The sequence below is a fragment of the Temnothorax nylanderi genome, unplaced genomic scaffold (genome assembly GCF_030848795.1).
Source record: "Temnothorax nylanderi isolate EJ_2023f unplaced genomic scaffold, tnyl_v1.0 TNYL_tig0045_pilon, whole genome shotgun sequence".
Taxonomy (NCBI): Eukaryota; Metazoa; Arthropoda; class Insecta; order Hymenoptera; family Formicidae; genus Temnothorax; species Temnothorax nylanderi.
The window spans coordinates 771,346-795,201 of record NW_027249107.1 but is presented as its reverse complement, the minus strand read 5'-3'; the positions used below and the strand labels follow the sequence as shown (position 1 = coordinate 795,201).

The window sequence follows — 23,856 nt, the reverse complement described above, 5'->3', positions numbered from 1 at the left end:
AAGGAGATTATTCGAAATTTCATCATCCTAACGTGTAATATTCGAGAGTAGCAGTTGCCGTTGTCGTTAATTGCGCAGGTTTGTAGAGATTAATTGCTATTGCTAATTGCGCTTCTTACAATATTCCTGCGTTCCAAAACTAATGAAAAAAGCAAAAACTCCTTCCGAAAGGGTCTCCGAAATCCGATCATTGGCACGGTTGGCATCACTGTTGTCACTAGCGTCTCGCGCGGTGACGAGGAACTTGTGATTGGAGGAACTCGAGGCGTCCCGTTCAGCGTTCAGCCCGTCAGTCGTCAGCAGTCGTCAGTCCAGAGTGCGCCTATCAAGATATTCCGTTCGCCCGGCCCGGGCCGCCCGGGTGGTGCGTAGTAAAATGGCCGCCCGACTCGGGTGAGTGAGTGACGTTTCTCGCAAGGTGTTTGCGTCCGCGATCGCGCCGCGCAGTCTTCGCGCATGAATATACGCGCGTGCGAACGTTCCTGGTGCCCGGCCGTCGCAGCGTGTGGCGTGTCACCCATCCGTGTCTGCCTCGCCGGCCTCGCCCGCGCGGCCGCACGGCCGCAGCTGAGTGCGGCCGCGTTCCGCGTTCCGCCCGCACGGCTCGTCTCGCCGCAAACGCATTTAGGTGCGTATATCAATCGCAATTTGCCTGCGCGCGTACCGGGACGTCGACGCGCGGCGCCGGGACGCATCGCGCGTCGTCGACCCGCACCGGCGACGCCGCGACTTCCCGCACGTCACGAGATTCGCGTGCGCGCGCGCGCGCGCACGCACGCACGCACGCACGCACGCACGAGAGAGAGAGTTTGGTTATACTCCGGACTTGATTTTTTTTCCTGTTGCTTTCAGTGGGCGGTATTTAAATGACAGGACTGGACCCGACGCCGTCGGCCGTACCGTCGACCGACTTTGAGTCCGCGTCTGTTTTCTTAATCAGACCGGCTGTTTCGCTAATCACGTTCAATTCAAGTCTGCCCTGAGGAAAATGCAGAGGGACATGTTATGCGAATGCATTCTCTTGGTTCACGGGTTTTTCTTTTACCGTCATTCAGTTTGGTGCTTAATTGTATTATCGAGAATATTTTCCTGTTTAGTAGTTTTAATTGCGAAATAATTATGTTCAGATTGGAGGTATTTACATTTATTATTATATAGCGTCGCCATAACAGCAGAGAGACTGACAGGAAATTTTCTGAATTAGCAGTTCAGCGTTAACACCTTAACAATGTGCTGATCTAAACATAATTTGAACCGTCTACCTCGTAGTTCAGAATCTTCTCATTTTCATACAAATAAGTATAAAAAGTCGAATCAGTTTTTCATATTTAGCCTACGTCAGGAATGTTCTAAGAGTATAAGTATCCATTCTTTAATTACGGAATAAGAAATTTTTTTAATTTTTTTCATGCTCTTATTACATTCAGGATAAATTTTTTAATATAATAAGTCATAAAAAGTTAGAAATGGGACACCTAGAATACAATTTCTAAATTATTTCACATTCATATCTTTCAGATATTAGTTAACATAAATCTCACTCTTTTCAGTAATATTTTTGTAGGGTCAGAATTAAAGAACATGATTAGTTTATTTTTAACTTAATTTTAATTATATTTAGAAAAAGAGTTTGTAAAGAAATGGAAGTTAATCTTGATCATTTATATTTTATATCTCCTGAAGTTTTCGCCACAATTGGGCCCGTTCTACAATAGTTTATAGCCGTAAAAGTAGATGTAAGGACGTAAGGAGTAAGTTATTGACTAATAGGATTCTTACAATCCAAGAACAATCGACTGTGGTTAGTCAATTTTTACTGCTTACTTTTTACTCTTACGGCTATTGTAGAATGGGCTTTACACATATTTTGGCCAAAACACTCAACATATCTACTCTGACATTGCGTTGACCTGGTTCGATTCGGGAGGAGGATCATATGAGACGACCGAGTGATTAATGCGCCTGGGCCTGGCAAACTGGCTCCGGTCGCTCAGGCTTATGTGAACTCGGGCAATTAGCAATTGGCTAATTATATGGTTAACGGGCGATGAATAACGCAGTCGCGCGAGCGCGCGGCGCTTAATTGCGCCCTGCAAATGGAAAGGCTCTTCCTTCCCAGTCCCATTTTTTCCACGTTCCTCTTTCGCCAAATCACGGTCGAACACGGAACAGTTTTGCCTCGGGTACTTTTTATTTAATTAAATCCTTGAAAAGGGCATCTCTCGGCAATGCGCGTCAAAAATATCCGTAAAAAATAATTTTGATCGTCTCGTGAGAAAACATTTCATCCGTCAATATTAACGCTCTTTTGTAAATATTCCCAATGTTGGATTTAATATTTATTTAGTATTTGCCATTCTATTGCATACTCTTTAACGATTCACAGTCACATTTACGGATATTTTCCAAGATAACATGATGTTTAGAATATTTAGAATAAATTTAGAAATTAAGATAAAACGAAGAATTATCGCAAATTTGTATCTAATGCTTTCTGTTTTTGTTTCAGAGGGGCAATATTTCCAGAAGATGGATACTTCGTGCAAAGCATAGGTATGCTTTCAACGTATTTCAACCTTAAATTGATCTTTTTGTTCTACCATGAATTGATCTCCGTCTTCGAGCGAGACAATGCGAGGAAATTAACCCATAATTATAAACGGTGGAAGAGAGAAATTTCGCGTTTCATTTCGGTACTAGCAACGCTATTCTATTTAGCGCCACTACCGACGAGAAGCGCGCGCATAAACGTGCTAGCGAAAGAGTCGAGAAATGAGAGATAAACGCTGTGTTTTTTTTGTATTGACTTCAATTCTCCCTTTATACGAGTCAAGTATCGGGTTTGATCCCGCTATTCAGTAGCGGGGTTATTCACGTTTCGCGAATTCCACGATACGATCTGCGTCGACACTCGACGTTGCTCCGGACAGCTCGTCTCCACTTGCGTCGACGTCGCTAAGAGCCGGGATGAATGAAACATGAAAGTAGGATTTGAGAAATATAAACGTGAAATAAAAGAGCGAGAGAGAGAGAGAGAGAGAGTAGAGGAACGATGCGAGACGGCGATTTATGACGGGACTTTATTTGTTTCAGAATAATATATAAATTTTAAACGTGTAACAATCTGCTATCCATATTAATTTTATGCGGTACCTATTTTCAGATCTGTTAATAACGCTTATTTCATTATCACATAATGGGACAGTTGAGAAGTAATTGATTGGAAGACAGATGTGACAAGACACGATAAAATATGGCTTTGTGGCTAAGAGGACATGTGTGATTCCGTTTAGCCTTCCTCCGCCGTCACCGTCTTTTAATTACAAGATTCGATAGTGTTGACCGTTTCGTGAAGAAGGAATTTATTTAAAATTGCTTCAGGAATTCGTGCCCGATGATATCTTTCGTATTACAGTGATGGAGGAGGGACTAATGAAATAAAAACGAGTTCCCGTGGTACCGTTTGTACATCAGCGAGCTAATCCGGACTGTCAACGCGATCAGACACGCGAGGTGTCCCTCGCGGCTCGCGATTTGTCTCGCGTTGTTTGTCGCAAAAGTTTCCGACCGCGCGTCGCGTGCTCGGAAGTTCTACGCGCGAGCCGGGAAGAAAACGTCCCGCGCGTGGAGGAAGAGAGGTTTGTCCCCCGGAGAGTCATGTGCGGGGCAACGTCAGATGGAAAACGGTGGTGGGTCACGGTACAGTAACGTGTACTGTTAAAGAGCGCGCAATAACGAGCGCGTTTGCCGGGCACGCACCCGTTTGCCTCTGCGTCGCCGGCTCTCTGCCACTCTGCCTCCCTCTTCCCCCGTGCCTTTCGCATTTGCGCCCTTTTACGCGCTCTCTCGCGAGATATTAATAGGATCGCGGTGCGTGCCGGCCAGGCATGCGAGCAGGCACGAGCCTCGCATTAAAACGCCTTTCGCGAAAAAACGGCGATCGTGAATCTCGTCTCGTAGACAATCTTGTGGATCCTCCGCCCTCCGCCACGCGGAGCATTCTCGTTCAGTGTGTAATGTACTTGACAAATACGAAACGTTTCGCTCTGATTATAGTTATTGCATTCGTTTGAGATCCTCGGATGTTAGGCTCTCTTGGCTGAAAAGAAAAGATCGTCTGTTAAGGAAAATCCTCTCTCTGGGAAGATACGTATATTTTATCATAAAAATATTTTTCGCAGTATCACTCACATGGAAAGATCTTTTTCGCCCTATTTATTGGAAGCCATGAGAATCGTGGTTATTCCAGTTATTGTTCGAACCTTCGAAGCTCACGGTCGTGTTCGCACGGACTACAATCGCATCACGGATATGGGAAAACGTCTTTTTTTTGTCGATAAATGAGGCTTTCCACGTGCGAATGAAGCCACGTCGTTCCTGGTGAAACGTACGCGACGTGGACTGTGGTCTGCGGCTTGCACAAAGGCTCTCCGATAGTGAATCACGAGCCGGAGTTCGAAAAACACCAATATAAACATATACTTCTGAGTCGGCCTTGAAATGCGTATGAACCACATAATTATCGTGACTGCATAATCTATTGAAATTAACACGGGTTGCACCGCGCATGCTATCTCCCTCGGGCATTCCGAGATATTTTATATGTATGTATGTTGAATATCGTTATCATGTAACGAGGCTTCTTGAGGTTTCTTTTCCTCGGTTTTCTTCGCGGCTGGCCGAGCGCGCGAGAATATTTGCATTCTAGAATATTTGTCTTGCTTTGCGTTTCTTTGATAAACGTGAATTCAGATAGAATTTCAGCCACTTCGCTATGCAAGGAACGAGGCAATCGTCAGTCTAAAACAAAAAGATATAAAGCATGCCTTTCGAAAAATAATCTATTTACAGTGCACCGTTCAAGTATCGATGCAAGCTTTTTGTACAGATATCATAACATAAAACGTGACTGTCGAAGCAAAGAATTTTTATTTATAATAAAATTTCTAAAACAGTCTTTCTCTATCAATCGCGAATAATTCTTATTCTTACGATAGTGGCGATGTAATTTTATTTAACAAATTTTCGCGTGATAGTACCTACGCAGAGTTTCGGAAGACGCGCATTTTCTCTGAATCATAGATATTGGAGGGATAAATAGTTTGAGTCATAAACGGTTGCAAATAGCACGTAACTCTTTTAAGCACCTCGCTGCACGCGATAGAACAATTTTGTGCAGTGCTTTTTTTTTACATATGTTACACTCCAGTAAGAATTAACGTCGCGTGCAGCCGATAATAAATTTCATTAGCCTGAAATCTATGCGGCCGTGCAGTCGAGTTACCTGACAAGCGCGATGGAACGTGTATTACATGTACGCACCTTGCATCCAGATTCGATATTGATATTCAAGGCGTTTCGCGCCTGTCGAGCGCGATACTGCCTTTTTTTTTCTTTTTGGCCATACGAAACTCTATTTTAATGTAGAGAGGAGAGAAGGTGGTTCCATTATATATCTGACCCATAAAACCGGACGTTTAACTTTGATGCCTTACGCTTATCGTGGTTTTTATACGTGCCTGTTGTAAAAGACGACGTAGACACGAATCGTGTAGTCTATCGCAAGCTCGGCATTATTATACATATATGTATACATATATACTTTTTTTAGAATAAACGATTTTGTCTGACATTTTCTCTTCTGCGTGTCGTGTATTCTCCACGACGCTAATCGCTTATCTGTCTCTCGAAATACCGGGCAGGCACATGACAGAAATGCGACTATTCGAGCTTATGTAACTGAGCGATTCGCATATTATGTTTCGCTGCAACTATTCCTTTTCGCGTGACATAACTCGTTCGTTTTTCTCTTTCTCTCTGTCTCTCTCTCTTTCTTTTCTGTCTTGCAGACGCCCGACCAAGGATAGTCAGTTGAATTATTCAATATTCGCCGGTGCGATGGATTTGTTTCTCCTGTTACCGCGTTTGATCATAATACGGATACGTCGGGAAATCGTTGCCGGGAATCCGTAGCCGACGAGCATTTCCTTTAAAAGCTATTTTCCTGCGTTACGAAGCGCTTCCTACGTATATGTTTCATTCATCTCAACCGGCAGGAATATTTCCGCACGTTTTTCGCATCGTTTCGACAGATTGATTTTATCCGATATACTTCTGTTCCTGAAATACAACAAAACGCATTCGAATACTTTACGAATGCCAAAGTGAATGATTTATTTATGATCTCTCGCCACGAATTGTCTATCGGAGATATATTTATTACGCGTGGAAATTGTATGTCGCTTAGTCAGGTAATTATAGGCGGGATAATTATAGGCCTACTCTACCACGCTTATTCGCGTTACAATCGTCGCGAAAAAAAAATACACGGCTGGGTATGTGACTCACCTATCATACACGTTCCATGTATGGTCGTGCAGCGCATCGTAATACGGCGGATGAGCATCGCGATAGCGTCCGCGCCTTGAAACAATAGGCACTTAGATTAACTACTGTATATTAAAACCCGACACGCGGTTTACCGGATATGTATGCCGGTTGAATATGCATCGCGCTCAATTCGCCTAACGAGTTTTATTAATTATCGCTTCCGTCGCGTTACGTCGCGGCCGAGATAATTGAGTCGTCTGTAACCGCTGTAAACATTGTCGATCACTTCGCACCTCGCTCGTATTTTTATGGGACGACCCTCTGTTGTTCCGTCGTCGGGAGAATTCCCCGCGCGTATAGAACCGGCTTTTCTCGTCAAGAGCACTTCAGTTGTGGCTTCTCGAGTTGACGATCCTCGTGTAACAGTTGAGAAGGTCTGTCGAACACGTGACTGTTTAACAATCTAATTCGATGTTCAATATAGGGGAAAGTGGGAGGATAATTGCCTGTCCTAAAAAATACAGTTTATAAGGAGATGTAAAACATAAAATTGAACGATTATTATATATAGAGATTACTAATTACTATATATTACATTTTGACAACATTCATATTATCTATATTAATCATATAAAAATATTAATTGAAAAGAAGTTAGAACCGTACTTTGTTATAAGCTTCTATCATCTTCGTGTTCTTACTTTATCCCAATCCCCTGCATTACTTTTACACGAGTCATGAATGTACTTATGGATAGAACATCGATAAAGCGTCTTATTTAATGAGGCAGGCTGATAAATGAAGTCTGAGATTCATGAATGCGCTTCATTCATCTTTGCAGGTTGATAAAGCCTACTGTGTGGTAGCTGCCATGCCAACGTACCACAATGCGGGTGGCGGATACCCGAATGTGTCAGCGCCAGCGCGGCAAGCGAAGCTCGACGGCAATCAAAATCATCACACTATCCCTTCAAACGTAACGTCTCATCCCTTCATACAAAACAACACTCAGCAGCAACAGCAGCAGCAGCAGCAGCAGCAGCAGCAGCACAGCGCTCCTTCCAACCTGACTGCAGGTAGCATTCCGTCCCATCCAGTGTCGCCGACGATGACCACGCATTCGAATGTTACCACCTCGAACATCACGACGCACGTGAACACCACGTCCTCGCCGGTGATTCTCACCTCGAATGCCATTAATCCGGGCGCCAACACTACCGCATTGCCGGCCAATCCACGACACGAAGTGAAACTAAACGCGATGCCGTATGTATCATTATTGGCTTAGCTTGATATCTGAAAATATAACGATTTGTGAGAAGGATGAATCAAATATTATTGTGAAAGTATAGTTAAAAAAAGCTATAATATATCGCTCAAAATTATTTTGTTTTTTTTTTCTGTGCAGATGGTTTCACGGAAAGATATCGAGGGAAACGGCAGAAAGATTGTTGCGACCACGAGAGGATGGTTTATTTCTAGTTCGAGAGTCGACGAATTTCCCCGGGGATTACACGCTCTGCGTATGTTATCAAGGGCGTGTACAGCATTACAGGGTGAAATATAAAAACAACCAGTTAACGATCGATGACGAGGAATTTTTCGAGAATCTGGCGCTCTTGGTCGAGCATTACGAGCAGGACGCGGATGGTTTGTGCACGCAGCTAACGAAATCTTTGCCGAAACAGGGCAAGCAAGATTTCTGCGTGGACCCAAAGGCATTCGTGGAGGCTGGTTGGGTGATTCAGACTCATGAGTTAGAATTAAGGGAGTGTATTGGAAAGGGAGAGTTCGGGGACGTGCTGTTAGGCGTCTATCGAGGAGAAAGGGTCGCGGTGAAAATGCTGAAGGACAACAGCGAAGCGGCACAGAGGTTTCTGGCCGAAGCGAGCTTAATGACCTCGTTGATTCATGACAATCTGGTTAAATTACTCGGTCTCGTTTTTAATAATCAACACATGTACCTGGTTACGGAGTATATGAGTAAGGGATCCCTGGTGGATTATTTACGGTCGAGAGGAAGATTACACGTTTCGAAAAAGGATCAAATTAACTTTGCATAGTACGTAAGCAAAAACAAAATCCGTTTGGTCTGCTGACTGTAAAATATATTATTAATTGCACATTTGATCTATCGTAGCGATACGTGTGCCGGTATGGCGTATCTGGAATCCAGACATGTTGTGCATCGAGACTTAGCGGCGAGAAATGTTCTCGTAGCGGAGGATAATTCCGCCAAAGTATCCGATTTCGGCCTGGCGCGGGACGAAAACTTTTCTCTCGACGGTGGAAAACTGCCGATCAAATGGACTGCACCAGAGGCTCTAAAACAAAATGTACGTATATTATAACTTGTACTTACGGACGAATAAAAAAATATACTTATGTATCATATTACTGTTTCTAGAAGTTTTCAAATAAGTCTGATATGTGGAGTTTCGGAATTCTTCTCTGGGAAATCTATTCTTTTGGTCGTGTGCCGTATCCGCGAATTGTAAGTGATATTTTCACTTTTTCTAAATTTTCACAAGAGACACATGACATATTTTCTTCACATTATTACTAATTGCAGCCTTTAGCCGATGTTGTAAAATGCGTAGAAAAAGGATACAAGATGGAACCACCAGATGGATGTCCTGCAGAAGTTTATGATATTATGAAACAGGTAAATTTTTGTCTGTTATGTTATATGTTGTATAATATTGTTGTATCATATCTTACTCAGATATGCTATTTAACAGGCGTGGGATTTACAGCCAGAAAAGAGACCGAGTTTTCACGACATAAAAGTGACACTCGGCCAATTGAGAGCTGAGTACACCAAAGGCGTGAATTAAGAAAGAAATACAACTTAAATAAACTTAGCGAGAACTGAAAAAGGGACTGGGACGCCCGAATAATTTCTCGTTTTCAGGACGAAAATAGTGATTTTGGATTTTCTGTTAGAAGGGAAAGAAAGTGACAGGACTTCGATTGTACATTGTATACAAAAATAGTATTTGCTTTGCTTATATTTATTGTTACTTTAGTTCTTGAAATGTGTGGGGAGAACTTTAATTTTTATATAGTAATATTTTGCACACACAAACATTACCTATGGTCAACCGTGCCTTTGTCCAAGTTGACGTTCTCGACCAGGAAATTCAACTTGTACATGATAAAATCCGAATATATTCGGAATAAAATCAACAGATTTAAAAGATGCGTAATTTGCCTACTACTTAATTTTCGATAGTTACATGTGAAGTCTATTATAGTGATGATAAAAATGACTTCGTGACAACACAATTAAGTCTTTTTTTTATATTACAGCACAAAAATGACGTGTTATACATACTACATTAAATTTAGATGAATTATAATACATGCTACGTTATATGCTATTCACAATCTCGTCCATTTAGTTTTAATCGGTTAGCATTTCGTTTTTTGTTGAAATTGTGTAAAAAAATTTCATTCGCAATTTATATTGTTATGAATATAAAAGATTGCCTATATATATATATATATATATATATTAGTAATTAAACTTAAATGTTTAGTTGCTTAAGTTTCTTTGATCAAAGATTTGTCATAAGAAGTATTAATTTTTAACTAAATTATATTACAATTACAATACACAACATTATTTAAGTTTTTTTTATTAAATATTTGACTGCATTGGTGGTGTAAATGTATCTCTGTAAATATTTTTGTATATAATTTATCCATCGAAAAAGGATAATATTTCAAGAACAATTGATATTAAGAGAAAGATTTTGGTTAAGAGAAGATTGATATCAACAAAAAAGTCCATATTTTTTTTTAGGTTTGAAACTAACACGTACTATGAACGTATGTTCATACACAATTGCACCACGCTAAAAAATAATTATATTATTCATGCTCTTACGGCAGCATATCATTCTATAGCATTGTTTTGTAATCTATCGTTTATTTTTCATAAAATATTCTGCCAACAATAATAACGGACTAATTGTGACTATTTGACGGCCGTATTTCGCTAAATAGTAGCCATGAGCTGCGGAGAAGATCAAATATTTATTCTTTAAGATATCAGACGGGTGACAAAGGTCTGTAAAATTGTAGATATTAAATTCTTGTATGCAACGTATTTAAAAAATTTTTTTAAATAAATTTTTTAAATGCATTAAATATCAAGATATCTAATATATATCTATGTAACACAGTATCGTGAAATACTGTGTATTAAATCGACACTGTATTATGCGATAATTTATTAAACTTTGGAAAGTGACGTGATCACTCAGTTCCTTGAAACGAAATCTTTCATGGTAGAAGCAGAGATTGTCTTGACTGATGAAATATTTCATAACAATAGGTTCGATCTTTCTCTTCCACAAGTGTCTCTTCAGTCTGCGATTAGTTCTATAAGAAATTTAGAATGTATTTATCTTAAGCATGGTCCGTTCGTAACTTTGATATTACAGCATGTACTTGAGGTACACGTATTAATAATGTGTATTAATATGGCTCTAACTGATACCTTAAATTGCTTTTTCATTGCGGAGTTTAATATTTGTATGTATTTACAATCTGCGAATATACATGAGTTCTTCCAATTATAAATTTCATATTACTCGTGTAAGATGCCAATTTCATCTCCATTTTGTCTCTGACATTTCAAATCCAAGATAAAACATCTTGTTATTCGTTGAAGAGCATTATATTTATATAAAGATATATAATGTCGCGTGTGACATTGTTACTTGTGTATTTTGATATGTACACGGGATTTCGTTGTTGCGATATTAATTTTCTTATAACAACCAATGTGTCCGTTTATTTTCTACTGATAATCGATCGATTAGAATGTAAGAAATCTATAATATATATATATATATATTAATTAATTAGAAAGATCGCAAAATCACGCAAGGGAATTAAACCGTACTTGATATGCATGTGTTCATGTTGCAACGGCATGGTATGCCGATTCGATGCGAGTGTATGTGGGATTTGTGACAAATACTTTTTCCATTAAAACTCTTTTATAGAGTCTGGAATGAATGATTCTGGGAAAGCATTGAAATATATTTATCGTCGTACTGTTGCTATGTCACAATTCTAAAGATTCTCATTAGACAGCTATAGCGACGAGAGAATAGATCACTGATGAAAGAATAAAAGTTATTAATAAAGGAAAGAAGTTAAACTATAGTTGTGTACTTTAATCAACCTTTAACTAGGTATAGAACAGTATAGAATCATAACGTACCTTTATAATTTCTAATTATTTGTTAGTATATCACATTAGTATTATCAGAAATCTTTATCAATTACTAGATATCAATAAACATGCGCTACAATTTTCGTATATACTTGTATTTATTTCAGTTTGCAATCCGAGATAATCATGAATGTTTATCACGAGTTCATTGTCAGTTGCAGTATTATCGACTGTATATTCTTGCACGGTAGATACGTCATCGTTTTTAATATCATTGTGCGAATATTCGTTTAAAATTTGTTCTTCGGACTCATTATCATATTCCCTCTTTTCTGATATTTTCCCGTTAATTCCGTTTGTTTTTACAATTCCCGATAATGTCCAGAATTTTTCGCTACTCTTTAGTTCGCGTATTTCGTTTTCTTTTATCATTCCTATATTTTCGTTACGTTTCGCTTGACGAGATTCAAGTACATTTTTCCCAGTACGTTTCAAAAGAGAAAAAGGATGCGGGTAATCCTGCGAATTTAGAGAATTTTTCAATCGACTACGTATCAAGAGACTCTTCTGCACTTTGTAAGGTCGACCTAAATCACGCGTCAGTATCAAATCACGATTGTGACGTGATGTACCGATCAATAAATATCTTGTGTCGTTTTTCCGGTCTTCAATTATTGAATGTTTTATTTTACGTATTCCATCATATCCTTTTTTCGTAGAAATCCGTAATAAGTTTGCATTGCGAAAATCATGTCCGCTAATTTTGGGAGTTTTATAATTCAGGCTAAAAGAATAATGCGAGGTACCAGCTGGTGGATCATAATCATTCGAAATCAGTTCGGAATGATTGCCTATCGGAACGTCTCTTCTGAGGACATCAATGTTTAAACTTTTACGAAATATCGCGTTACGAATCGAATATAACAATCTTCCGTTCATTGCAATTATTTTATTGATGAACGCGATCACGTGGTTGCCAATGACAGAAAATAATTTCGAAATTAAGCTTCTTTCACATTCTACATCGGAATGATAAGGCACATTATTCTTGCAAAGAGTTTCTAAGGTACTTCCTGTGACGTCGTTACAGCGGGATAAACGTTTTGTAGCCGTAATTCCTGCTTTCGTTATCGGACTTGGATAAGTTCCTACGTCGCCGCCGTTTTTCTCATTATCTGAGTTAAATGAAAAAAAATTTTTTGATTTAAACTCTATTTTATACTTTATATTCTGCGCAGAACTGTGCAATTTCTAAAAGTACATTCTGACGCAGACTAATGAAAAGCCATTGCAAATTATAAAACAAGAACATGAACAATTATTTTTTCTCTTTCTAAATATAGAGAAATAGGCCAATATAAAGAAACCGATAATTTACCTGTTACATATTTAGGTAGATTTTTGAACGGAGGAAATATATTTGCTCTTGACAATGCGGCGGTTGTATTTTTATCTTCCTTAAAGGCGGTTTGGCATTGATGATCGAAGCAGAGCTTTGGAAGATCCAATCTGTTTGGAATCTCTTTTATGTTCTCCGAGTGATCTTTTCCGGTAATATTGTGTGCGACGGCAGTTCTTACAAGATTTTCTATCGAACTGCGATTATTTAATTTTTCAATATCCGGATCAGTGGTTACACTCATCTCTCTTTCACTTGTTGCTATTTCCTTCTCGATTTTTCGTTCTCTTGCATATTTACGACTTTCATCGTATACAATATTCGTCATCAACGAGACAATGTGAAATGTTATTTTCTTCTTGCTTTTGCTCATTGGCACTTGACTCGTGCTTTGTTCTACCGTTGCGGTTGATGACAAGATTTCGCCGTTTTTATCTTTCTGTTCATCCTCGCATCTTTCATCCTTTGGTTTTAACGTAATCCTTAGAGATGAAGTACATATGCCGTCTGATGACTTTCTTTCTGTTTCCTGCACACTCGAAATTGGATCTTTATTAGCAAGTACCGCAGTAGTTGTGGCTCTCACCTCTTCTCGATCAGCTTCCGACGGCGAGGCGTCTCGCGAACTTTTAATCTCGATGTCGCGTTCCTTAATTGCTTCATCTCTTCTTGAGATTGTGATTTCATCTTCTGCTTGCTTTTTAAATTGCCGCAAGACGGGCAAGTTTGACGAACTTCCAAATTCCTGCTGATCCATCGTCTGATCGCAGCTTCGAATCTCGACCACATCTCGCGCTTCGCAAACGTCCTCCGCATCGATCTTTTCACTGAGGGTAACCGTGTCGCTCTCAGATTCCGTTAAAGTCTTCACCGATTCGTCGTCGACGACGTTGATGTACGCCTCGGCCGTCCAACATTTCGCGCTGCATGGAATTCCGTTGGCCGACGTCTCGTTCCTTTCCCCGTATTCTTCCGCGTCGATTCTTACGCAGATGTTCGACGTCTGCTTCATCAAGGACAATGCCTCGCGTTCCAATTCCTCGACATTACTGACCGTCGTCGTCGCGTCTATTTCGATGATTCTCGGTCGGAGTTTTTTTTTAGCCTCGCCGACGCTTTCCTCCGACGTCGTCCTGTCGCAACACGCGCAATTCTCCGTGCTGGAACGCTGCCGATCGGGAGTCGCGGGTTGTTCCTTCGCTCGATCGGCACCGCTACCACCGTCCGGATTTTTGGGAGGATTGCTGCGCGTGCCAGCTGCTGGAACGGCAACGGGTCGCGTAACAGTCTCTGGTTTGCCCGTGCACGGTTTCAGCAGCAGTCTTTTGGGACTTCGCGGTTGTACGTAGGTGAACGGATCTGGCGAACGAGGAGTGTCTGGCGGCAACATGCTGTACAATCTCCTGGGATCCTCGAATCTCGCTGAATAACACGGCTTGGAGAATTGTTGCACGACGCGCGATGACAATGTCGGCGCCGGCAGGATCGCGCACCGTCTGCGATCGAATTCTGCTTCCACTTGACGGATCTTATTCTGAACGTTGCTCAGCCGAGTCTCTGCAATTGCGCGCTGCGACCGATATGGAGCAAAGTTTACATTCACTCGTTCATCGCACTCTTTCTGCCGTAGTGCTGAAAGGAAGTCTCGCAGCTCGGCGTCAGACTTGAGGGCGAGGACCGTGGGATCTATGAGATCAGTTTCCACCTTGATACAGAAAGTAAAAACATTATAAAAATTAAAAACATGTACGCGCTAGATATATTATAAATTAAAATTTCTCCAACAATATTACGTTAATACCTCCACTCCAACCCCTTGAATCTCCATTATCTTTTGATTGACGAGTCCCTCGACCTGCGCCTTCAGCAGATTCATCTTCAGTTGCACCAGCGTGAGAATCGGGATGATGTTGGGCGGTGGATTGGCCGTCATGTGCAGGTTGATCAGCGCGTTCACTTGCTGCGCGTTCCTCGACTCCGATAACAGCTGATCTTTCGTCAGGGCGTTTATCGCCTTCTGCGCCCTCGCCATCGTGTCTTCCATGCTGGTGGTCACATTCGAGCCCGGCACTTTACGTAACACCAGCCGTGTGGCGGCGCACGGTATAATGCCTTGCATCGACAGAAATTGAGATGCCAGTGCTTGCAGATGTAACGAGGACGGACAATTTCTTTTCGAGCAGATAGTATCGTCGATGGTGGGCGTGCAACGATGCTCGTCCGGATCGGTAGCGTCGTAACGACAACCGGCGCGTAAGACGTTTCTGATCTCCGTCGAGTCAACATCCCCTTTCCGGCAACATCCGCAACTCGGGTGCGTGGCCTCGCGCTCGCGGGTGCGAGTAAACGGATCGCAGAACGGCAGAGGCATGGGATAGGGGTAGAACGGCGGCAGTGGCGGATAACAGGCGGCGGGGTAAGTTAATCCGCTCGGTGGTGGATACGCCGCTGGAGGCGAGGAGGCGATTTGAGGTGCCAAAGGAGGCAGGGACGGCTGCTGCTGCTGCTGCTGCTGTTGTTGTTGGGATATCAACGATGGTTGGCAGTTGCCGGGCAGAATGAAGATGGGCGCGGCGTTGTTAACGCACGCACGGATCTGGTCCAAAATATTCTGCGGCAGCTGGCCACAGCCGGGACGAGTGGGCGGTAGGTTCTGAAAGATGGGATGACATGGATTCGTTACTGGCTGCGATGCACCCGGCGCGCATTGATGCGTCACTATGTAAGTATCCGGCTGGCAAACGTGAGTGAAGGGTCCTCCTGGATAGATAGGGAAAATCGGAATAGAATAAGGAACAATCACGCATCAGTCCATGTCTCTTATTATGAAATTATCGTTAAGTGTTTTATTAAAAATTAGCTGAACTGCTCATATTTCATATATGAGGCTTTTAATTAATATTATTTTAAACAAACAAACAAAGCAAATATTTATTCATTTAATTAATTACCATTTTGAAAATATTATCGATGCAATTACAAGAGAATATTTACCGTGAAAACTGTAGACAGATTTGTTTAATTATATTTTTACTTAATAAAAAACAGATAATATTAATATTAATTTATTATTGCTTTGCTATTATTAAAATATTATTATTAATATAACTGCGAAAGGATATAACTCATCTGCTGTTAAATTTTTAAACAGGTTTATTTCGTTTTCAGTTAATGCCACTTCGAACAAACAAATAAATATACAAATAAACTTCTCAGCTTTATTTTATTAATACATACGTAAAAATACAACGGATAAAAAATGAGAAACTCTGGAAACAAACGTACTTTATTCAATAGACAGAATTAGATTATTAAAAAAAAAATATTTTTGATTTAAACTCTTCCTGCAGCTTTGTCGCTTTATCCAAATTATATTTTTAAGAAAGCACTTAACTTTGATTTAGGACATAAAATTATTACGTAATCAGGACATTACATTATTACGTAATTTAGCGTTTGATTGGCATGATCGGCTTTGTACCTTGAGAAGTTCCGAAGCATGGACCGCATGCTGCAGTTTGCATCTGCTGAGTGCTGGTTTGCCGTTGTTGACATGTTGGAAAATTATACTGACTCGTCTGCACGGGTACGTTCTGACAGGGCGTGACCTGTGACATCGAGGCCGCGTTACAGGGCAAATTAATCATTGGTACCAGAGGCTAGATCATTGATTTGCTTTAACGAATTGAGATCCCGGCTGCAGCTGTCGTGCCCGTTTGTCCTCCTTCGTGATCAATAATGCATTATTCTATTCGCAGCATGAGCTCACCCACAATTTAGGAAAATTACACTGGAAAATTTAGACGTTGAATTGTAATTGATGGAAACGTTAAGCACGAGATGTTCGGTGCTTGTCGTTGCTTTCGTTAAGATTTGAAGTTGTAGCGATCCATCGAAATAAATATGTTATCGATAGTTTATGTTTATGTATATACATAAACCATTCAAATATATCTGTAAAACTTGCAGGTGCATTAGAAACGTACATTTGCTGTGAAAACTTGGCAATTTGTGGCATTTTGTCTTCAAAGTTTCAAATTCGATTATAACACGACGAGAGAAAATTATTCTCTCAGCATTTAAAGTCCAAGACTCACGACGCGTCATCCGGTTAAAATAAATCCAATTAATTATATAGATCTGATTAGAGTGAGTAATTTCTTTAACGGCGATAATCTTTATATAACGCAATTTAAAGTTACTTCCACTTTTCTCAAGATCGATACCTTTTCTCTGATTAAATGCCGATGAAAATGTACTTAAAGAGATGGCGACGTTTCCTAAACGGTTAGTCACGTCTCGGTGTGGCGCAAACTTAATTATTTGCGACATCATTAAAAATCAATAAAACCGGTCCGAGTCGAGTAAATCGAAAAGGAAAAAAAGAGGAAACGTATAAGTAACTGAATATTTCATCATCATTTAGTATTTAGTATTAGATTCACGTTAATGTGACATTTCTTGCCTAAACTTAGCTTTGGAGTTTTTCTCTTCTAGTCAAGATCAACAGTAGAAGCGAATAATAAGAGTAGGTGACAGTTGGTAGCTGACGTAAATTAATATATAATTTATTTACTGTCGATAATAGAGAGAGCAGAGCTATTGGATTTCCTAGGAACTACTATATAGCTCTAGAAAACGTTAAACGTTACAAAGTACAGATGATCAGTGTCAACCCGTTATGCTGGTATCGGTCAGATAAAAGATACATGAAGAATGCGTGGAGGGGAGATCTGTTTGGGTCGTTTGGGATGTGTAACGGAGGAACGGAGCTCGTGACTCGTGAACACAGTGAACACTTGTTAGTCGTATTGGAACGCGCTGGGACATACGTCGAACGAGTTTAGAGAATCCACTGGTAAAGTCTTTCATCATACTACTTTCGGATAACCTTTATAATTACGGGAGCTATATGCGTATGCCACCTATTTAATTATCGGTGGAAATGCTCGTTTACGTTAACGTCTATGTTGCATTTTGACTCACTCTCGAGGTTTAAAATGTTTTTTAATTATTCCGTCGCCCGCCGACTCGTTGCACTTCGTGACGATAAACATTATTAACGCGCGTGGCACTCGGCACTCGGCACTCGGCACTCGGCACTCGGCACTCGTCGCGACAACGTTATTAGAACGAGCGGGCTCGCGCGCATAAAAAAAATCCTCATAATTCTCGACTTTCCGGCTTTAAGCGCGCGCTCTCGCAGTACCGGTGTCCTTAATTGCTGCCGTGTTTTATTACAGCGATATTATTTTCCCTTTCGCTATGGCCGACCCAGATCCAGATCCTCACACGAAGTCGCCCAAGTCGGTGAAGCCAGCGGGAGTCGCGGGAGAGTGCATATGCGAGCACTGCGACTTCATAAGGCGAGTATTGATACCGGAGATGGTCCACGATCGTTATTTCTGCGAGCCCGGCTCCAGGGAGTTCGTCGAGTTCGATTCCGTCGACGTGGAGCACTTCGACCGGAAGAGTAATCGCAAGAACATGTTACACCGGGTGACGGCGCGCGTAAAGTTTTCCGGCGTGACACATAGCTTTCCTCTTATTATCAAGCTGCCTGAACCGCACGTGGATCTTCTGTCGTCCAGCCCGTTCCTGAACGAGGAGATGTTTTACAGCAAGATGACGCTCAACTACGGAACGGACGGTATCCCGAAGTGTTACCTGTCCGACCTGGGTCGATACGATCGGCCTGTTATCGTATTGGAGGATCTGGCCGCGCGCGGTTACACGCAAGTAGATGATAAATTGGACGAGGATCATCTGAAATTGTGCATGAAAGCTTTGGCGGCGATTCACGGCAAGGGACTGAAGCTGAGGGCGTGTAGGTTTCCCGTTTTCAGGGAGTTCTATGCGAAACTGTCTGTACCGGCGGACTGGTTGCACTTTCATACAAGCACTCAGACAGGCAACGTCAGGTAAACTTTGGTTTCTACTTGTACGCACGTTCCATGTTCAAAGTTACGAAACAATCACGTCTTTGTTTTAAAAGCTTGATTATGCGAAGCAAAAACATATTTACGTCGAATTCTGAATTTTTATATACACGTTATAATATAATAATAATATGTTGATATCAAACATATTATTAACGTTGATTAAAAAAATTATTTACTTGGAAAAATATGTATCTTCGATCTTATATCACTTGTAGATCATTTGAAGCACAGGATAATCCTGGAAGTTTGGACTCTTCATTATATTCCGCATTGCCAGTCGAGGGAGACCTTTCCGAGAAAATAAGAAAAAAGCGAGACGTAACGACCAAATTGGAGCTCAACGATTTTTGGACCATCTGCCATGGTAATTTCACGCGGAATAACTTGTTGTTCAGGTACGAGAATGGGAGGCCGAGTGACGTAAAAGTGATCGATTGGAGCACAATGAGGTACTGTTCACCATCGATTGATTTCGGTCACATTCTCCTCCAAAATCTGCCCGACGACGATAATCTATCGACGATCGAGGCATTTTGTCGGAATATTTTGCGGATTTATTTAGATGCTGTGAAAGACGAGTATCCGGAAGTGGATCGTGAACTTTTGGAACGAGAAATTATCGCTAAATTGCCATTTGCGTACGGCACCATGGAAAATCGCGTGTTCAGAGAAGCAGGGATGATATTGCATACGCTCGACCGTTTAGGTAGCTTCGATTAAAATCACTTTCGTCGTTCATTGTTACAGTTTATGCTTTACAGTTGATGCTTTATAGTTCTCGCGATATTCCATATATTAAATCTTATCACGACTTTATCGTGCATACTCACGATAGCAGCATACATAGAATAAAATACATTGGCACATATAGTAAATGTTATAGATATTTAAGTTCAAAGGTCTATTTTTATCGTTGAACTTGTATTTTATAAATAATGTGACCAATGTAAGAAGATAGATATATCACAGTATGTATATAGATAGATATATCACTCTATGTATATATCTAAAATTTATAGAGAAATAAATTTAAAGTTACAGAATTACCCGTTTGATACTCGCTTTTTTATTTCGGCACTCAAAATGACAGATTTTTCGCGATTTCCAGGAAATACAAACTAATCGCTTCGTAATAGCGTTATTAGTATTATAATTAAAGGCGATAAATTAAGGTTGCAATATATACAATATTATAAAAGTTTTATTATTATTTTTCTTCATTTCAAGAGTTTTTTTATAGCTTATTAGACTTGCAGGATTGGTTGTTTTTATGCGGCATATGCACATCGTGCATCGTGCAACCACAGCTGCTACTACGATATACAATATCAGTGCCTGGCGATGAAATGCAATATGCTGCTTGGAAATGCAAGTCCATTGTACTTCGGATTACTTTTTCTTTGCTCTCTCTCTCTCTCTCTCTCTCTCTCTCTCTCTCATGCTGATTACCTAGTTTGATAATGTTTTATTTGTACACCATTCACTTTCCATTAATATTTTTATAGTATAATACTTTCTATTAATACTAATTCTATTAATTCGTGTTATGCATTCCTTGAAATCTCTGTTAGGATAATTCCAGAATAATTATAGATTCCGAAATAGCTATATAAAGGAATATGTTGATACTATTATTGAAAAAGTATCTTTCAAGTTATAATTATAACGACTAAACTTGTAAAAATGTTAAGTATCCATTTTTATCTCTTTCTTGATGTACAGGCATTCCGAGCTGAAAGAATTATTATTCCATTGAAGGAATTGCATTGTTATAATAAAAGAATCGTAACGCGCGCACGAGTGAGCATCTTTCTCGTTATAAATTTCCAGCTTGGATTTACAGAATTATCCTGCACGTCCTTTCCGAAGGAGAATTAGAATTATTAGTTACGTTACTTCATCTTTCAGCCGTTTCCGCAGCCTCGGTTTGCCCCGGCGCGATATTTCGTGAAACTTGAGGTTGAATTCTCATTGGTCGACGTACGCCGGGGCTCGCTTGCTGGCGCATGGATACCCAGTATATAGCGGCCAACAAAAAGATCAGGATGATGACAGAAACGAACATCCGTCTTGTTCCACAAGTGGACTTCACTGCAGCCGTTATGATGGGAGGGCATGCCGGCAAGACTTGCTTTGATGGAGCGCATTCCTGCACTTGCGTCGATATACCATTGCTGCCGTTACACTGGCACTGCGTCCTTGTCAAACCCCACCCCATTTGGAATTTTGACGGTTTTCTGCCGAAAAGGAAGCCAAGTTACATTAAGTTATATTGAGGTTGAATGTTGAATCGAGTCGAAGCCAAATCAGCTTGTCTCGGTCATGACAACGAACGATCGTCCAAACTTGTTATTGATATCGCCAATCGATTGTATAATACATGTAGTCGATAAACAAATTCAAAATTTACCTCCGTAGATAATCGAATTATGAATATTTTTTTAAATTAAATTAAACGTGACACTTCTAAAGTTAATTCGTAAATATTGAGAAACTAAAGAGAGAGGGGGGGGGGGAGAGAGAGTGATACGAGCGAACAAATCACTAATTGTATCTACATATTAGATTAATATTTAAATGATTTAGAAGCATTATTCTCTTCCAATTTCGATTTTATATTGCATAACGGTATAACGGAATAATGAGGTCGTGGTAATCTATATTTCGTTGTAGCTATACGATAGCCACGTCCTGATTTTACGCTACCGCGCCGTATCGCTATTTGAGCAATTTTCTGTTTTGCCGCCGATCCATTTTATTAATGAGGCAGCGAACAAACAAACAAACAAACAAACACAAATGAGACTATTCCCATGCGCGATGCTATTCACGCGTCAGGTGAACATGTATCTGGGGTTGACCGCGCGCTGGGCGCGGAGAGATTTGGCGCTTCCGGACGGTCCGGATCGTCCGTTGCAGGAACGGAGAACGGATAGAGTCAGAAGTTAGAAATTATGTACATAGTTGACGACCCCCTTACGGCTTTGGCGTTCGTCTATCTCTGCGCTTACAGTACAGATGTTTGCGGCATGTTGATCGCGGTCCTGCGGCGCGTCCGCATAGAACAACATTGTGCTTCTTACGCAGGCATAATACATTCGGCTGCGTTTATGTTTTCGCTTCAACAATTTACCGAGCATGTCAGTGTTTCAGTTTCACAACTGTCGAATGGTACGGTTTAGATTGTTCGCCACCGCCGCTGCCGCACATACTAACGAACAATTCACGCTACATCCATCCTTATCACTTTTGCTTTTCAATTGCCGTCACGAATTAGTTTCCAGCAGAATTGTATCGCGATTGATGTAGCGGCCTCTCCTCTCTGTAAAATCGATAGAATTGCCCGCGCGATAACAATATGGATTTAATATTCCTTTTAAAATAAAATTGCATCGTGAAATTTTATGACACATCGTAATTTTAAATCATTTTATTTGCGAGGCACAAAAGCAAATTGATATTAAACGAAATGGAATTTTTACGATTATCATAACAGACATACGTGTCGTTGTAGGGAGCGATTATTGTACGATGTTACATGTAACGTCGTATATTTTACGTTCAATCATTTTTATCTTGTTCAGAAGTATAAGATTATTAGTTGGGAAAGATGACAGATTTAAACATGTATATACTTGCACAATAGATTATTTTTGCGGCGTGTTATTTTGAGAAGTCCCGAGTGAGTTAAGAAAGCAGTAAAAACAGCTCGTCTAAGTAAAGACTAACTTAATGGTCGACAGTGATGTTCTAAGATTGGACCACACCGACAAAGTTGACGATACTGCTCTCGTCTATTCTTCTCAGCTCCCCTCTTTTTTTTTTTAATTCCACGTATACGAAGTGAAAGGGCAAACGTCTTTCTTGAGAGGGCTGCGCGCTTCATAATGAAGCGGTCTCCACGGGAGGCGGACGATTTAATTTTGTGGGTTTCAGCCGTACGTCGAGTCTGGCGTGAATTAACATGCATTTATTAAAATTTTATCGACCTACAGCCTTAACAGCTTCGCGCGACCTAAATTTCGTCGATGCAACGTTAAATGAAAATACACGAAAAATAAAACAGAACGCTCGATATCCGGTCTCGACCGAACGCTGCGCCGCGCCGGTAGCATCCTGCTCGGCGCGGAATCTGGCTGAAAATTTTACGGAATCGTTAATCTTGGAAGACTCTTCCCTGTCAGTCGCTCTCTCAGAATATATGTATAACGTACGTGAATGCGCGCGTGACCGGTGAAATTATTATCCGGCATATCCCGACGAGGAATGTCGCTCGAAAAATTTCCAAACGCCCGCGTGTTTCTCACCCTCGGCCCACTAAATTTTTCACGCTTGCATACCAACATTATGCCGCGAGCGGAACGGACATTCTTCGCGGTCGAATGCACCCTTCCGTGAAGGATGATTGTAGGTTTTACGATGTCTACGGGTATTGCAACAGAATAATTTTATTGAACGCGTATTACAAGTCGCTTATCGAGTTAACGCATCATTCTTCTTATTTTATCACTCACGTAATGGATTTCCCTGCGGAATAGAGTAGAATTAGGAATTGGAAAGGAAAAACCTAGGAAAATTATAATTATGTAAAGCGATCGTGGTTATACATTTATAATATACGTATGTATATATATATATATATATATATATACAATTAAGAACAAACTTGAATTTATAAATAGATTTATAAATTCACAAGTAATCGCGGGAATAATCGCTAAAACTGCGAGCTCTGACTAGATTGGAACATTAAAATATAAAATGTAACAATTATCGATTCGCTATTAATTCCAAGATTTGATTACACGATAATGCTCTTTTAATAATGTGCCGCCATTTTATCTTAATGCGTTGCCAGCTTCACTTCGCAATCGCAGCAGTTCGGAACGGTTCGGGACTTCGGAAGCGAAGCGATATCGCTCCGCGTTTTCTACGTTTCGCGCGACAGGAATAAATCGTGCGGATAAATGAATATCGGGAATGTCGTGCAAAGT

At 40.6% G+C, this 23,856-nt stretch overlaps 3 protein-coding genes and 1 long non-coding RNA gene across 10 annotated transcripts; 2 read left to right on the top strand and 2 right to left on the bottom strand.

Moving 5' to 3' along the window:
* The first annotated feature begins 305 nt into the window (after positions 1-305).
* LOC139771904 (tyrosine-protein kinase CSK-like) lies at positions 306-11,511 on the top strand. 4 transcript variants are annotated; one of them, XM_071705085.1, is made up of 9 exons: positions 306-628; positions 853-1,059; positions 2,510-2,553; positions 7,172-7,596; positions 7,739-8,392; positions 8,471-8,666; positions 8,738-8,824; positions 8,903-8,995; positions 9,072-11,511. In XM_071705085.1, the coding sequence occupies exons 4-9, from the start codon at positions 7,202-7,204 to the stop codon at positions 9,165-9,167; spliced, it is 1,521 nt and encodes a 506-aa protein (XP_071561186.1). In that variant the 5' UTR covers positions 306-628; positions 853-1,059; positions 2,510-2,553; positions 7,172-7,201; the 3' UTR covers positions 9,168-11,511. The 4 variants fall into 4 exon arrangements, with proteins under 4 accessions (XP_071561186.1, XP_071561185.1, XP_071561187.1 ...); XM_071705084.1 differs by lacking the exon at positions 853-1,059; XM_071705086.1 differs by lacking the exon at positions 853-1,059 and having other exon boundaries at positions 315-393.
* LOC139771909 (uncharacterized) lies at positions 3,063-7,187 on the bottom strand. Of its 3 annotated transcripts, XR_011718009.1 has the most exons (6): positions 6,997-7,187; positions 6,624-6,841; positions 6,349-6,423; positions 5,323-6,120; positions 4,192-4,800; positions 3,063-4,099 (listed from the first exon to the last, which is right to left on the bottom strand). It is a non-coding gene; the product is annotated as an uncharacterized lncRNA (long non-coding RNA). The 3 variants fall into 3 exon arrangements; XR_011718008.1 differs by having other exon boundaries at positions 6,349-6,841; XR_011718007.1 differs by lacking the exons at positions 6,349-6,423; positions 6,624-6,841; positions 6,997-7,187 and having other exon boundaries at positions 5,323-6,295.
* LOC139771899 (uncharacterized) lies at positions 11,502-17,521 on the bottom strand. The gene is made up of 4 exons (XM_071705072.1): positions 16,402-17,521; positions 14,722-15,680; positions 12,900-14,625; positions 11,502-12,696 (listed from the first exon to the last, which is right to left on the bottom strand). Exons 1-4 carry the CDS (start codon positions 16,565-16,567, stop codon positions 11,627-11,629), a joined length of 3,921 nt encoding a protein of 1,306 aa, XP_071561173.1. The 5' UTR covers positions 16,568-17,521; the 3' UTR covers positions 11,502-11,626.
* Positions 17,522-17,631: 110 nt separating this feature from the next.
* On the top strand, positions 17,632-20,064 carry LOC139771907 (uncharacterized). Of its 2 annotated transcripts, none has more exons than XM_071705090.1 (3): positions 17,632-17,778; positions 18,164-18,841; positions 19,078-20,064. In XM_071705090.1, exons 2-3 carry the CDS (start codon positions 18,186-18,188, stop codon positions 19,580-19,582), a joined length of 1,161 nt encoding a protein of 386 aa, XP_071561191.1. In that variant the 5' UTR covers positions 17,632-17,778; positions 18,164-18,185; the 3' UTR covers positions 19,583-20,064. The 2 variants fall into 2 exon arrangements, with proteins under 2 accessions (XP_071561191.1, XP_071561193.1); XM_071705092.1 differs by having other exon boundaries at positions 17,692-17,778; positions 18,199-18,841.
* Positions 20,065-23,856: the final 3,792 nt, after the last annotated feature.

Bases quoted from the DNA above. Each gene is read 5' to 3' on its own strand.
- LOC139771904 (XM_071705083.1), top strand. From the start codon at position 6,639: ATGGGACGACCCTCTGTTGTTCCGTCGTCGGGAGAATTCCCCGCGCGT. The intron at 8,393-8,470 runs GTACGTAAGCAA...GATCTATCGTAG, and splicing joins GATCAAATTAACTTTGCATA to CGATACGTGTGCCGGTATGG. The intron at 8,996-9,071 runs GTAAATTTTTGT...GCTATTTAACAG, and splicing joins TTTATGATATTATGAAACAG to GCGTGGGATTTACAGCCAGA.
- LOC139771899 (XM_071705072.1), bottom strand. From the start codon at position 16,567: ATGATTAATTTGCCCTGTAACGCGGCCTCGATGTCACAGGTCACGCCC. The intron at 15,681-16,401 runs GTACAAAGCCGA...CTATCTATCCAG, and splicing joins ATGCTTCGGAACTTCTCAAG to GAGGACCCTTCACTCACGTT. The intron at 12,697-12,899 runs GTAAATTATCGG...CATTTAACTCAG, and splicing joins TCTACCTAAATATGTAACAG to ATAATGAGAAAAACGGCGGC.
- LOC139771907 (XM_071705090.1), top strand. From the start codon at position 18,186: ATGGCCGACCCAGATCCAGATCCTCACACGAAGTCGCCCAAGTCGGTG. The intron at 18,842-19,077 runs GTAAACTTTGGT...TATCACTTGTAG, and splicing joins ACTCAGACAGGCAACGTCAG to ATCATTTGAAGCACAGGATA.